Source organism: Leptonychotes weddellii, chromosome 11 (assembly GCF_054177405.1).
Source record: "Leptonychotes weddellii isolate Sample4059 chromosome 11, ASM5417740v2, whole genome shotgun sequence".
Classification (NCBI taxonomy): domain Eukaryota; kingdom Metazoa; phylum Chordata; class Mammalia; order Carnivora; family Phocidae; genus Leptonychotes; species Leptonychotes weddellii.
In genome coordinates this window covers 683055-698748 of record NC_138379.1, presented here as the reverse complement: position 1 = coordinate 698748, position 15694 = coordinate 683055, and the positions used below count along the sequence as shown (strand labels likewise).

Sequence of the window (15694 nt, the reverse complement as noted above, 5' to 3'; positions counted from 1 at the left end):
TCACTCAGCCTGAACACGGAGGGACACGCTGACACCTGCCAGAGCGTGGATGGACCTGGGGGACGTGATGCTGAGTGAGATAGGCCAGACACAGAGGGACAAGTACTGCAGGATTCCCCCCACATGAGGTCCTTAGAGTCTCCAGATTCACAGGGAACAGAGTGGACGGTGGGCGCCGGGGGAGGGGCGGGGGTCGGTGACTCAGGGGGACAGAGAGTGGACGGTGGGCGCCAGGGGAGGGGTGGGGGTCGGTGACTCAGGGGGACAGAGAGTGGATGGTGGGCACCGGGGTCAGGGGAGGGATGGGGGTCGGTGACTCGGGGACAGAGAGTGGACGGTGGGTGCCAGGGGAGGGATGGGGGTCGGTGACTCAGGGACAGAGTCTCAGTTTGGGAAGATGGAAAGTTCTGGGGACAGGTGGTGGGGACGGCTGCACAACAGTGGGAATGTGCTTAGTGCCCCTGAGCTGTGGGCTTAGAGACAGTGAAGACAGTACATTTAGTTATGTGTATTTCACCACAATTTATTTTCTTATTTTTTTTAAGATTTTATTTATTTATTTGACAGTGAGAGAGGGAACACAAGCAGGGGGAGTGGGAGAGGGAGAAGCAGGCTTCCTGCCAAGCAGGGAGCCCGATGTGGGACTCAATCCCAGGACCCTGGGATCATGACCTGAGCCAAGGCAGACGCTTAACCACTGAGCCACCCAGGCGCCCACCACAATATTTTTAATTGGAAAAAAAAATTTTTTTTTTAAAGATTTTATTTATTTATTTGACAGAGAGAGACACAGCGAGAGAGGGAACACAAGCAGGGGGAGTGGGAGAGGGAGAAGCAGGCTTCCTGCGGAGCAGGGAGCCCGATGCGGGGCTCGATCCCAGGACCCTGGGATCATGACCTGAGCCGAAGGCAGACGCTTAACGACTGAGCCACCCAGGCGCCCCTTAATTGGAAAAAATTTTAAGCAAAACCCCTGCCTTGAGAAAATAACCATAAATAAATTTAGGTAGAATTTGCAGATCTAAAAGGAGGCATTTTGCAGCAAACTCTTCCAAGCCTGTTGGTGGCCGCCAGGGGTCCTCCGGCCGCACAGCCCTGCCCAGGCCTCCCAGCCAGAGGGGCTTCTGCTCCTCCCATTTCCCAAGTTCCTATAAAATACAAATAAGCCGGCCCATCTCCGGGTATGTTCACAAAGGCCATGGTTGTGGGGGCTGAGCCACGGCAGGGGCCCCGAGGCTCCCAGGGCTGGCGGGGTGTTGGCACCAGGAGCTCTCATGCCTGGGCGCCCGCTGTGGGGGCTAAACGCCCAGAGGCACTGGGGAACCACCCTGCCTGGGGCTCCCACTCAGCAAAGCAACGGGCATGCCGACGCTCAGTCACACCTGGCATCTCGGAGGACTTCCGTGTGGGTAAACGGCGCAGGTGCTCTGCACACGCCTGCCCTGGCTCACCTCCCCCCCAGGGCATCAGCCTGCACGTGGCTGGACTGCCATACCCCACCTCCCTCGGCCTGGCCCCTGGGGGGTGGGGACAGCACCGTGTCCCTCCGGAGGGACCAGGGGCCCAAGCCGCTGGGCAGTGACCCTGGGAGAGAGACGCTCGCGGCCCAGGGTGCGGGGATTTGTGAAGAGGTGATGGCAATTTGCCAAAGGAAATCACCACGAAGACGGCGGGGATGCAGGTGGGTATCCCTTCCTCCCAAAACACGGCCCCCAGCCAGAGAGCTGAAGCACGGTGCTGGCGTCCCCGGAGAGGTGCTGGGGGGACCCTGACACCCTCCCCGACAGACCCTGGGCCCCTGGCAAGGAGGGCGAGTAGGGAGCTCTCAGGAGCCCTGGGGGCAGCAGAGCCCCCGCCGCCCCGGGCCCGTCCGGCCTCCTCTCCTGAGGCCAGACACGCCCTCTGACCCTGGACTGGAGGCTGAGGCGGCACAGAGGCATGGACGGCGGGCACCAGGGGCGCCCTGAGGGGCTGCCGACTCCCCCCCACCCCGCCCGGCTCAGAGGCTCAGGTGGGGCAGGGAAGCCCTGCCTCTGTGGCCCCCGGAGTTGAGGAGGCTTGACCAGCAGAGACAATGGGCCACTCAAAGCGTCCACCCCGTTCCCCACAAGCCACAGCCCTGTGCAGACGGATGTCACCCAGATGACCTCTCCGTGAGCTGCCAGCCAGCCTCGGGCTCCCCACTCTCTGCTCCGTCCTTGAGTGGGGCCCTGCCCTGGCTTTCCTGTGGGACACAAGTGCCCCTGATCGGGGGACAGAAGGCTCCCGTGTGTCCAAGCCGATGGCGGGGTGCCTGCGCCGCTGGCTCTCCCTGGTGCGTCGGGCATAGACGGAGCGGCCGTGGGCGCAGCTCTGTCTCCGGGCGCCTCTCTGCCCCGCCCGCCCGCGGCTCAATGGCTGTGGCAATGCCGTGGGTCTTGACTACCAAAGTCCGGGGAATGGTGGCGAGGTCCTTCCACGTGGCTCCTGGAAATGCCGTGGCCACGGCCCCACAAATCTTAGCCAAGCTTGTCAGTGCCTAAAAAGCAGCTGGGGTTTGGACGGGGACGGAGTGTGAGGGGAGGCGGCGTCTTACCAGCGTCTCGTCCTCCAGTCTGTCCACATGATGCGCTCCTTCCGGGTCACTTTCAGCAATTCCCTGTGGCTTTCCGTAGAGGTCGTGCCTATTTCTGGTTCAATTTATTCCCAAGTATTTGAAGGGTTTTGTTTTTTAAAGATTTATTTATTTATTTGAGAGAGAGCATGAGTGGGGTTGGGGAGGGGTAGAGGGAGAAGCAGATTCCCCGTGGAGCAGGGAGCCTGGAGTGGGGCTCGATCCCAGGACCCCAGGACCATGACACGAGCCAACACCAAGCGTTGGATGCTTGACCGACGGAGACACCCAGGCACCCCATATTGGAAGGTTTTTTAAAGCTAATTTCCAGTAGTTTGTTACAGAATGATTGCACTGGAATACTTTCTTGTGTGTCTTAGGCTGGATCATGGCCTGGACATCCAGGCCCCAATCCACGCGACCTGTGGGTGCCACCTTACGTGGTGAAAGGGACTCCGTAGGTGTGATTAAATTAAGGATCTTGGGATGGGAGTGGGGGTTACCCTGGATGATGTGGGAGTCCCGATGTAATGAGGTCCAGGGTCTTTATAAAAGGGAGGCCGGAGGACTGGAGGAAGGAAGCAGCCAGAAGAAGGCGGTGGACGCAAAGTTGGGGGGAGAAGATGCACCAACGGCAGTGCTGATGGGGGACAGGCCTCCAGCCAGGGAACACGGGCGCCTCCAGGAGCTGGAAAAAGCAGGGGACAGACCCCCACCGCACCCGAGCCTCTAGGAGGAGGTCCTCTTCTCTGTTGACCTGTCCATCAAAACTTCTGCCAAGTTCTAAATTGAGCTGTTGGCTTTGTTATTGTTGAGGTTCGAATCCAAGCTCTTTACCAGATTTGTGACTTGTAAACACTTTCTTCCGTCGGCGCTGGTCTCCTCACCCTCGTCACAGGGTCCGCCAAGGAGCAGCTGGTTTTGCTGCGAAGAGACTGTTTACCAAGTCCTCTTTTCACGGGTCTTGCTTCTGCTGACGCAGCTAGGAGACCTTGCCTTACCCGGGGCCACCAAGATTTTCTCCTGTTTTCTTCTAGAGGTTTATAATTCTAGGTTTTATATTGAGGTCCTTGATCCATTCTGAGTGAATTTGTCACAAAACCGTAGTGGGGGGTCTCAGCCAGGCTGGGACATGGACGCTCCGGACAGGGAAGCTTGCCGTCCCCGCGAGGAGCCGCCCCCCTCACGCCCACCATCTATGTAACCCCTGGTAACCACAAATCCGTTCTCTAGTTCGATAATTTTGTTGTTTCAAGAATAGTCTCTGACCTTCGGGGATTGGCTTTTTTCATCCAGCGTAATTCTCGGGAGATTCACCTCAGATTGTCTTGTGTATCGATAGTTCACAGCTTCTTGCTGTGGAGTAGTGATCAGTGGTGCAGACGGCCCGCCACTGGTCTAACCCGTCACCTGTGGAAGAGCGGCTGAGCTGTCTTCCGTTCCCCGATATTCCAGAAATAAAGCTGCTGCCGACATCCTGAGAACATGAGCGTTTATTTGTCTGGGACAAACGCCCAAGAGGGTAATTGCCGGGTGGCATCGCAGTGGTGACTCTGGACTCCGGAGCACCTGCCAAACTGGAGCCCCAGAGGGGGTGTCACTGGACGTTTGCATCAGCAGAACGAGCACGCCCGCTTCCCCGTGTGCTCACCAGCGCCCGGGGCCCCCAGGCGTCCTGACACGCCGCTGGGGTTTAATCTGCAAGGCCCCCAGGCCAGGGATGGCCAGTATCTGTCCTCGTGCGCATCGGCCAACTGGAATCCTCGTCGGTGAACAGACTCTTCGTATCTTCTGCCCATCGGTTATTGGCTCGTTTGATCTTCAGCATCGAGTTTTGATAGTCGGTCGTATATTCCAGACACAAATCCTTTGTTGAATGTGTGGTTTGCAAACATCTCCTTGCTGGCTGCCCCTTGTCTTTTCATCCTCGTTGGGTCTTCCATGGAGCAAAGGTCTTTCGTCTGGATGCGGTGCGGTTTGCCGTGTTTTCCGTCTCAGGGTCAGAGCCACGAACGCTTGGCTCATCCCTGGACCCCAAAGAATGTCTCCTATTTTTCCCAAAAGTTGCACCATTTTGCACTTTGCACTGAAGGCTATGGTCTGGTTGCCCCAGTGACTTGTTGAAAAGACGACCCTTCTTCCATCAAATTGCTTTGGCACATTTGCCAAGATCAGTCAGGTGTATGGTGTGAGTCTGTTCATGGGTTCTCGGTTCCGCCCATGGACGCACATCTCCATCCCTCTCCCAGCACCACACAGTTTGATCCTTGCAGCTTAGTAGGTCTTGAAGTCAGGGACACCGATTCCTCCCAGCGATATAAGTCCCCCAGCCCTGCCTGAGCTTTGCCCCTCAATTTCTGACACGCTGTGTCTTTCGTTTCCACGCGGCTCGGCGTATCGTCTCCGTGCTTCCTCAGACTCTCCCTCCTTGGCCCGTGGATTACTGAGACGTGTGTTTCCAAGCGTTTGGAGATTTTCTGGCTAACTTGCCATTACCAGCTCCTAATTCTCTCATCAGAGAACAAACTCTGCCCAGTTTGGTTTCAGTTATGTCCGACACGTAGAGGTTTGTTCTGTGCCCAGGATGTGGCCCATCTCGGTCTACGCCCTGTGGGTGCCCGAAAGGCGTGTATGCTCTGCTGCTCTTGGGTGGCGTGTTCCATAAATGCCAGTCTTGTTGGTCGACAGGATTAAGTTCCTCCACATCCTTGTTAATTTTCTGACCAGCTGTTCTATCAGCTGTGGGGAGGGGCGTGGGGTGTCTCCACAGGAATTGTCCATTTGTGCATTTCTCCCTTGGGTTTTGTCAGAGTTCAGTTCATATAGTTCGCAGCTTTTAGGGGCCGTCTTCTGGTGCACAGATCTCAGCTCCTTCCTCAGAGGATGTTTTGTCTTCCTTCCACTGATGAGCCTCTGGCTGGGAGGGGAAGGGCTGGGTCGGCACCACTCCCCTGACCCTGGCAAAGGGGTCATCTTTCCACCCTGACTCTGCCGGACCTCCAGCTGGAGCTTGGGGTGCCCCCCGGCAGCCGGGTAGGGGTGGGAGGCTAGCACCCTCAGCCTTTGCTGGGGGCCGGGGCACAGTCTGCTCCTGGAGTCAGGCAGCTGCTGGGCTGGCCTCTAAAACCGCTCTGGGGGCGCCTGGGGGGCTCAATCCGTGACGCGTCTACCTTCCGCTCGGGTCACGATCCCGGGGTCCTGGGATCAAGCCCTGCATCGGGCTGGGGAACCTGCTTCTCCCTCTCCCTCTGCCCCCACCCCTGGCGCGTGCTCCCTCTCTCTCTCTCTCTCTCTCTCATGAATGCGCTCGTTCCACCAGCCTGCCCCTTCCCCGACCACCTTGGCTCAAGCGAGTAGGTTCTCCTGGCACACTGCCCGCTTCCGAAGCTCCAAGATGAGGACTTGAGGCAAAACTAAAGGCCAGAGACCTCACCGCTGGGGTGCACTTTGGGCCCCGAGGCCCCTTCTGTCCGCCCTTCCGTCTCCTTCTGTTTGTCTCACAGATCATGCTCGGGGTGTGTGGTGGTATTGCTCCTCTCTGTCCTGTTTCATTTCTTGTTTGAACTCCCCGTTTCCGGGTACGGACCCTGCAGCCACTGCGCTGACCTGCTCGTCCTCCTCGGGCACCTCGTGCCTTTACTTTTCTCTTTCCTGGGACGCGATTCTTGTCAATAACAGGTAGTCAGCCTGTGGTGCTTCTCTCGTGGCCCGATCTCCAGCTTCCTTGCTATAGGGAGCCGGCCTGTGCTAGCGCTGGGTCGTCTCGGTTTAACGCACACCGCCCTTTCTCGTTGGTCATCTGTCCTGTTGCAGTTTGTCCATGGGTCCCTTGCCTTTTTTCTCCTGCAGATCTTCCCTCGATTCTAAGTTCTCACGGAGAAATCACTACGCTCTTCTTCCTTCCAGGTTGTTCTGAAATGTCCCATCCGGATCGTGTAATAAGGTCCCCCCTGGTGATCCGTCCTCCAAGAATTATTTGTGATCTTTGTATTCTGTGTTGTCACCATAACACACAGTTTTCCGGAACGACCCCTGAACCAGATCTTTCCAGGGTTCACAGCAGGTTATTATGACTTCCCCACTCTTGCCTTTGCCACTGAGATTGTGTCTCGGTCGACTGAAGCCTGCCTTTGAGTGTTTTTAGTTTTCAGGAAAGGTATAGGGAGCTATGCTTCCCCTTTGCTGGACAGTCTTTGGGGGGCCTGCCCTCTCCCACCACAGGCTTCGCCTGGAGCCATCGGCATCTCAAGACCCTGTCCTTACCCTGCCACTTGCTTGCGGCCACCTCCTCTGGCCGTCCCCTGCTGCAGGCTGGCCTCCCTCCCCACCATGGGTTTTCCCACAGAATTACGTCCCTTTCGCAATTACACACCAATTACTGAGATTCTATAACCAAACCATAATCCCGCTAAATTCTAACCCCCATGAAAGCAAGAATTTTGTCTGTTCTGCGCACTTGGCTCAATGAAAAGCAGAAGTTCTCAAACAGCTAGCTGAATGAGCAAGACTGAAGTCTTGTTTCGACTCAGAAATGCTTCGTTTTGTTTTTATTGTGTCTCCAATCTCCTCGAGTTCCCGTGTGCTTGGCTGAGCCTACTACCGCCCAATTCAGTTTGTCCTTGTTCCTCTTTCCTTGTTTCTTTTCAGTTAATCAATGTATTCTTTATTTTAAAAATAAACTCTATTGAGATACAATTTCCATGCAATCAAATGGATTCATTTCAAGTTAATAGTCGGTGATTTGGGGCAAACGTCAGAACCACCATCACAATGAACATACAACATTCCCATCACCCCAAAAGGCTAGTGCGAGCCCCCTTCCCGTCAACCCCACCCACCGGCCTGGGTTTGGTCGTTATACCTCATTTCTGCCCATTCTGGAATTTCATACACATGGAGTCATAATGGATTCATGCCACTCGACATAATGTGCTGAGATTTGCCCATGTTGTGCGATATCCACGGACGGCTTCTCGCTATTCTTGCCTGGCATCCACTGGGGATGCCGCAGCTTGTTTATTTCAACCACCGCTGCTGAGTAGTTTCGTTGTTTCCAGTCTTTTCTAATAACCAGAATGCTGCCATCAACATGTTTGTGCAAGTCTCTTCATACACACTCTCTGTACATTTCGTTTGGGTAAATATCTAGAAGTAGAATTCTGGGGCCGTATATTCAGCGTGTGGCACCTCCTCTCCAATTGGTCCACGGCCTTGCCAACACTTAGTACAGTCCGTTAAGGACTCTGCATTATTGAGTTTTTAACACCTCCGTTGGCTTTCTAGCAATACCGCTTTATATTTTTAGGGATTTCCTTAAGGATTGTAGTATGCATTCGTTTTTTTTCATTTATATTTACCCACATATTACCATTTCTGGTATGTCTATCATGACATCTTTGATCTAGAGGTGATTTAGAACTCACCATGCTGTTTGATTTTCAAATATTTTCTCACTGCCTTATTGTTACTGGGTTTTAGTTAATTTCTAGTTTAGTGAGAAAACATACTTTGATGATTTCAGTCCTTAGAAGCTTATTGAGCCTTGTTTTATAGCCTGACGGTGTTCTCAAGATCTTAATGAACAGTCCACGTGGACTTGTAAAGAACGTGTATCGGGGGTTCTTGGGTAGTGTTTAAAACACTAACTAGGTCAAGTCTGTCCATGGAGTCTTTCAGATCTTTGATAGCCTTACTGAGTTTTTATTTATTTGCTTTATCAGTTACTGAGGGGAAACAAAGCGTTAAAATCTCCAAATCTTGTGGGTGTGTCTGTTTCTCCCTTAAATTTTGTCAATTTTTACTTGGTGTATTTTGAACCTTTGTTATTAGGCATGTCATGCTTTCCTGAGAATTGGCACTTTCTCATTATAAAATGACCCTTTTTATCTCTGGTAATACCCTTTGTCTTGAAGTCTACTTTGTTAGTAATACAACCACTTTGGCTTCCTTGTGACTGATTACTGATCACAAGGCATACATTTTCCCATCCTTTCACTTTTAACCTCTCTGGGTATGTATATTTACAATGTGTCTCTTGTAGGCTGCATATAGTTGGCTCATGCTTTTTTGTATACAATATTTGCCCTTTTACTTGGACAATTTAGTCTACTTATATTTAATACAAATTTTTATATGATTATTCTTCTTGGGGTTTGTTCCTTGGAACTAAGATCCTTAATTTTTAGTCAGATTAGAAAACATCTTTTAGCCTTCCACTATTTCTTCCCACTGCGATGCTAGCGTTGCCCGCCCTCCCCCCCCCCCCCATTATGTGCGATGTTTAAGGACTCAGCCGATAACCTGTGGCTGCATCACTTCCATATATTCCTTCTAACTTCCAGGCTCTCCAGCAACCTTGAGCTTGGACCTCAGACTCCTGAGCCCCGTGAGCATGCTGCATTTTACTTGAGCTCTGCCCAGCGTGCCTGCAGCCTGGGAAGGTTCTTCTGGGGGAAGCCAGCAAAATGTGGACCACTCCTCTTTGGCTTCTCTTTCTCAAGGGCAGTACCCATCTGGTTGCCATCAGCTCTGGGTTGCTCCCCATACTTAAAACCGTTGTATTTTATCTTTTGTCCTGAGTTGATCATCCTTGCTGGCAGGCGCACTAGTCTGATATGAGCTGCTTCAAAAACACTGAAGAGGCCGCTCACACCAGTTCATCTCTTCGTCCTTTTCTTCTTTATTCTAGAGAACTTTTGATATCTTCCGCATTACTTATTCAATGCTGTGCACTGTCATCTTGCTCCTTACTGGTTTTAGCAGAGATGTCAGCTCTCCCTGTGTTGTCTACTTCCTTCGCACACCCTCCTCGTGTCAGTCTGTTACCTTTCTCATCCATCTTCCACTTTTTGCTTCACTGAGTCAATGTTTCTTGAATTAATATTTTCTAAAATATATTTCATTTCCCTTTTTATTTTATCTTTTTTACAAAACTATGCCCCCCCCCCACCTCTCAAGGGAAATGTTTGTTATAATAGCTAATGAATCTTTCCACTTCAGGTGGTTTGACTTGTTTGTTGCTTGCTTCCTTTGACCTCTGATACTTTCTTATTCATAAGGGCCATGGGTTCGACTCGTTCCCAGACTCACCAGTCAGGTAGGTTTATCAGTCGTTGATGACATCTGATGTGACCACATCTCCCCCACAGGCCCAGCCTCTTTGCTGAAGCCCTGCAGGTGGGTCCCCCACTGGAGGAGGTCTGATGCTAGTTAGGGGCAGGGGGAACAGGCTGACATTCTAGGTGTGTGTGACAAGGGTGGGGAAGGGTGGGTCCCACATGGCCCTTGGGAGGGAGGCCACAAGGCAGTCCCTGAGAACTGGCCCCAACCAGGTGGGTCTTCTGGAACCTTATGGTGGGAGGAGGATGGTGGTGTTGACTCCCAGTCTGGGCCAGGACCATGGCCTTGGCTAGCCCTCCTTTGGCCCCTCAATGGGTTCTCAGAGGTCTTGGAGACACTGGGAGCTTGCTCCAATAGTTTCTGCATCTTTGTCCAAGTCCCTTCCCCCACTGCCTGTGGGTAGGACCTGTCTAGACTACAGGCTCCTCAGCCCACCTGGCTTTTGTCCCCTGAACCCCTCAAGCAGAAACCAAGGTTGCAGACAAAGGGGTGTTTGCTTTCCTCTCCCCAGCTGGTGACTTCACCTTGGCTCTGGGCCAGCCTCGGGGCCCCAGGCCCACTCTCCCAGAGTGCCATTGGCCAGAGCAAGCTCCCAGGAAGCATGGGCATTTCTGGGGCTCAGCCAGAGGGCCTAACTTGGGAGCTTGACCTCAGGAGCCTATCTCCTTTCTGCAGGCACAGCAAAGGGGGACAGGAGGTTGAGGATGGACTCCAGGGGCTTCACTGCCCGCAGGGGGATGTGGCGGGTCTCATGGAAGGTGTCCTGGTTAGGCTCAGATGCAGGGTACATCTTATAAGTAGACATAGGGCTGGAAGTGAACAGGCGTCCTGGGGGCAAAAATTCAGAATGGGCATGGTCAGGGAGTGCAGAAGTGGGAGAAAGAAGGGGCTGCTGGGTGCCCTGGGGAGGTCTCAGCCTGGAGCCCCAGCATCTGTGGGTCTGCACCCACCCAGGCCCCCAGCCCCAGCCCTCCCCTGGCTGTGGGGCAGGAGTGAGCCATGCTGCCTGTTGGTGGCCTGGGAACGCCCGCCTCAACTGGGCCTGTCTCGCAGCTCCACCTGAGACAACATCCTGGCCCTGATAATGCCGATTTCACTCACTGGGGTGCACATAGCACTAATCTGCTTATCTGCAAGGTCATCCAGGCCATGCCCAAGAGGAGCTCACGCTGGGCTGTGACAGAGGAAGAGAGAGAGGCTCGCTCCACTGCCCCAGCTCAGCTGTCCAGCAGGGTCCCCTCCCCCTTCCTGCAGGGGTCACCTTGGAGCCATGCCCACCTGCAGGACAGCCGGGCTAGGAAGGACCTCCATCCATGGTAGTGGACAGGTCCCAGGCTGGGGGAATGCCCATATGTGGTAGGGAAAGGTCAGGACACCCTAACCCCCCTCCTGGTTGGCTGGACACTATCTGCATACCCTGGGCTTGCAACCAGAACCAAGTCCTTTGACCCCTTTTTCATCAGGCAGCTGTGGGCAGGGTGGCAGGGAGGCATTTGCCAGGTGACTCTGGGCCTCAGTTCTCTGGCTGGACATTGAGAGTATTGGGGCAGGTGCAGCATGCCCCTGAGCCCCTCCCCGGGGCTGGGCACTGGGCACCCAGAAGGAGGGAAATGAGATCCCTGCCCACAGGGCTGCCTGCCAGGGTAGAGGGAGTGGGGAGGGCAAGAACCACTGCCCCTCCCCTGTGGGGTGCAGCAGGTTGGTGGGGACTGGAAGCAGTTCCAAGCATGGGAGCTGGAGAGGGGTGGGTCCTGGGGAAACCATCAAGGAGTGGGGCCAGCATGACTGCACCCTGCAAGCTACTTGAGAGTGGACAGGGAGGGCAATGAGAAGTGGCCAGCATGGTGGGCACTGTGGGGTGCCACCTGGGCCCCTCTAGGACCACAGCCCTGTCCCCACCCCCAGCCACTGGAAGGGTTGGCTATGAGGCTGGACTAACCCAGCCCCTTGTCCCAGCTCCAATGTCCCCAAGCACCAGGGTTCCCAGAACGGCTGTCTCGCAGCTCGGCCAGCACCCCTACCTATAGAGGTGCCCCTCACCTCACTCCCCAGAGCCCCACCTACCCTGCTTTCCCAACTCAGATGGGACTTGGGGACTCCTGACGGACGGTGGTCTGTTGGTCCCTCTGTCTCCAGAGAAAGGCCTGCCTGGCTCCCAGCAGTAGTGACCACTGCCCATCAGGGATTTACTCCATGAATGCAAAAGTAACTGGGGCAAAACTTGGCATATTCTGTTTGCTGAACCAGAGGTGTCCAAGAGCAAACACTCCACAGAGGCCCACTGGCCAGTGCTTGAATGACCTTAGCAACCTGCCCCCCAAGGACTTCACCCCTGCGTGTTGTCCCATACATGCTGTGGGGCTCGTGGGAGATGTGCTGGTGACCTGGCAGGTCAGGCCCCTGGTGGGACAGCTGGATGTTGCCCTCAAGTGGAGCCGGATCGTCCCAGGGGAGGGTGTCCTCCAGTGAGTCAGACCCAGCCCGGGGTCCAGCTCGGGACGGATCCCTGTGCTTATCACGTGGTGGTCTCACGGCGCCCCCAGCATCCCCCCCAGGAGAGCCAATGCACCCCACTGGCTCAGGGGGTTCTGGGCGCCTGGCACTGAGGGGGATCCCTCCCATCCTGCCTGCCCTGGGGACAACGCTGTCTGAGCTGACTTGAGGGGGTGTGGCAGGGCGCAGCGTCCCCCAAGTGGACACACGCAGGAAGTCGTGTCCGCGCTGTGCCCTCCAGGAGGGCGAACTCGGGCTGTTGCCCGCGACCCACCGAGAGGCTGCCTGGGGAGCCACCCAGCGAGGACACCTGCCTCAGGGAGGCCCGGCCCAAACCACGGTTTTCTGTTGTCGCCTTGTGGTGGATTAGCAGGTGGCGCCCCTTCCCCCAGGGGTGTTTGATGACAAAGGCGAGTGTGCTGGTCTCCAGGGTTAATCCAGGATCTCCACCTGCTCCGGGGGGTAGCAGCAGTTCCAGGTTCCCTGGGGCAGCCTGAGTCACGACTGTGGCCCTGCAGGGCTCACGGGCCTGTGAGCCACGTCCTTGGCACGGGGACAGCGAGAATCACGTCTACTCAGAGACAAGGAAAATATCGTCTCTGCTCCCCTCCTCCCAGGGAAAACAAAGGCCTGGTTCATCAGTGCCTTGGGGAACATGCCCTGGGTTGGAGAGTCCAGGCCCTTGCGAGAAGGAGGGGAGACAGGACTCAGCCACGGCCAGACCCTGGGCCATCGGAGGCTGACCCCCCCCCCCGCTGCAGCCACTGCTCAGGCCTTGGCCACGGAGGGGCTGGGGGCACTGGGGGGCAACAGCTGGGCCAAGGGTCTCCAGACGCCCCACTCTGAAGGACCCCCCCAGTGACGATGTCCTGGGGCTGGCCCCCAGGCCCAGGCTCTCGCCCCTCCTGGCAGGTCAGGCCCTGGGGGCAGAAGCCTGCAGTCCAGAGTCAGGTCTCCACGATGGCAGGCCTGCCCCACGCACTGTCCCTGGGGCTGGGCTGCCCAGCGCAGCATGTCCATCGGGATCCCAAGGGCACTTCTGGGCCCATGTGGGAGGGCCAGCTGAGGCACAGGAGGACAAGGGACAGGCTGGGGGTGGGACCATCCTCCGCTGTCCTGTGTCCCTCCAACTCGAGAGCCTCGGGGACTCTGCAGCCCCCTGCCCTGTGGGGATGCTCTTGTGTGGGCACTTCCTTCCTCGTCCCACAGACACATGCCTGGGGGCTGCCCCACCCCTGGACCTCACAGCTGAAAGGAGAAGGCAAACAGTGGTCGCACAGGTGGTGACCAACAGTCAGCACAGATTCTCAGACCACCGCCACCCCATGCAGGGCCCTGGACCGCAGGACGCTGGGCTCAGGGCCCTTGTCCTGCCGCCTCCAAGCGCCCCCAACAGCCGCCCAGGCTGGCCCTCCAGGAGTGGGGATCAGCCCCTTGCAGTTTAGCGACCTCTGTGTGGGGCACTCCAGGCAGAACTTCCTTCAGGGCACCCGTGGGCAGGAGGGAGGCCATCGGCCCACCTGCAGATCTCACGTCCCCCCCAGGGCTTCCCATGACAAGGCCCACGGTGCGGCCCGGGAGAGCAGGTCCTTGCTAGCCCTCTCCGTCATGCTCAAGGACAGGGAACACTGGGGATTGCCAGAGCAAGATTTGGGGTTTGCATAAGCAGTAAGGAGAGTGTGGTCTGCCCAGCCTGGCCTTCATGGAGCCCTGGTTCTGCCTGGGGCCCAAAAAGAACATGGGGAGGGGGGATCCCAGCAGGACAAAGAAAGGCAAGTGCCCCCCGATGTCAGGTCATGGTGTTTGGGGGCCCGGACTGCCCTGCCTCCAGCCTGACCAGCTGAAGCCAGGAGGTCCGTCAGAGGAGTGGCCCCGCTTGCTTGCACCTGTATCCACCTCGCGGCCGTCTGGGGCAACGTGGAGGGGACAGACCCTGCCTGCCACAGTCCCTCCCCAGCAGGGGCTCAGCAGGATGGTGGCAGGGCCACCGCCCCACCGCAACCCTCCCAGCAAACCATGAAGCTAAGCTACCCCCAGAGCAGATGGGGTTAGCTCTCCCCAGCCCCCACCGCCCATGAGGGATGGCGTTTGCCAGGAGAGGTCAAGGTCAGGGCGTGGCACACACGTTCGCAGCTTCCCTCTGTGCCAGGGCAGAGGACAGACACACCGAGGTGCAGGCCCAGGCCAGTGGGAAACAGGCCACACAGCCCTTCCCGCGGAGCCCCAACTGCCAGCCCCGACTGGGTGGAGATGCTGTGGTCCGACCCTCACTGTGTACGTGTTGTGTAACCCATGGGGCAGCCACGGTCAGAACGAGCAGCCAGTGTCCCAAGCAGCCCAGGCAGGAGCCGGATCTACAGGTCCCCAGCTCAAAGTGAGCCAGACCCAGGATGGAGCCAGCGCAGCCTGGGGGGTCTCAGCCCGAAGCGCGCTGCTCCCTGGCCCCCCAGCGTGTCACTCTGAGCGGCAACCCCAAACCGCTGCCTCCAGGTCCTGGGGCCTGTCCCCTCCCATGGCCTGCTCTCCCTCCTCTTTGTGAGTCACCCTGTGGGCCAGACCTGTGCCGGGCTGCAGGGGTGGGGCTGCAGGGGTCCCCTGAGCACCCCCACCCTGTCTCAGCAGCTAGACCCCAGCCAGGCTGGGCCACTGTCCCCTTGCACTTTGGAAGGACATTGGGTAAAGGTGTGTTGGTGCAGCCAGGAGGGACTGTCCCAGAAGTGGGACTTGCTGGGGGACTGTCCATCCCCATCCCCAGGACCTGGTCCCCACACTCCTGAACAATGGGGTGGAGGCCACAAGGATGCTTCTTGTTTGCACACAGGGCTGGCCAGGCTGCCTTATTTAGTTATGAGATTTGTGGGGTTTTAACGAAGCCCCATCTAATGACGCAGTCACTGGTCAACACCAAAGTGGGGCGTGGTCTGAGAGACAGAGACACAGAGATACAGAGATGCAGAGAGACAGAGCCCGAGGCTGCTTAGCTGGGGGGCAGCTGAGCAGGGAGGGCAGCAGGAGGCCATGGGGACGCAGGCTGGTGAGGCCCCTCCATCTTCCCCCAGCCTCATCCCTCATCAGGCTCCCGGCTGTGGAGGTCGGAGGTCGAAGGTCGGCAGTGGTGCCCATGGGCCGAGGGGAGAGATGTGTATCAGTGTGTCATAAGGGCAATAACCAGGCAGGGCCACGGGCCAGACCCCCCGGCATTTGTTCCTCCCAAGCCCCTGCCCGTACCCGGGCTGTTGGGTCAGAAGCTCTTCCTCCCCGGCTGCCCAGCCCAGCTCACGTCAAGGTGGGTCTGAGAGCTTGTCCTCATGAGACATTGACCGCATCAGTATCCCTCCTTCCTCCTTAAGAAGACCCTGGAATCCTACCAAACAACTGAAAAGGGGCCTCAAACCAGCATATGCACCCCCATGTTCACAGAGCAGTGCTGAGAGCAGCCCAAGCGTCATCGACGGACGAGCGGATAAACGTGGTCCATCCACACACCAG

The 15694-nt window shown here is 56.6% G+C and overlaps 1 protein-coding gene across 1 annotated transcript in view; it reads right to left on the bottom strand.

The window, feature by feature from the left end:
* MUC5AC (mucin 5AC, oligomeric mucus/gel-forming) overlaps positions 1-15694 on the bottom strand; it is a 28178-nt gene that overhangs the window by 8809 nt on the left and 3675 nt on the right. The window contains exon 2 of the mRNA XM_081798445.1: positions 10392-10540. Coding sequence (XP_081654571.1) covers positions 10392-10540 — 149 coding nt within the window. The remainder of the gene's footprint in view (positions 1-10391; positions 10541-15694) is intronic.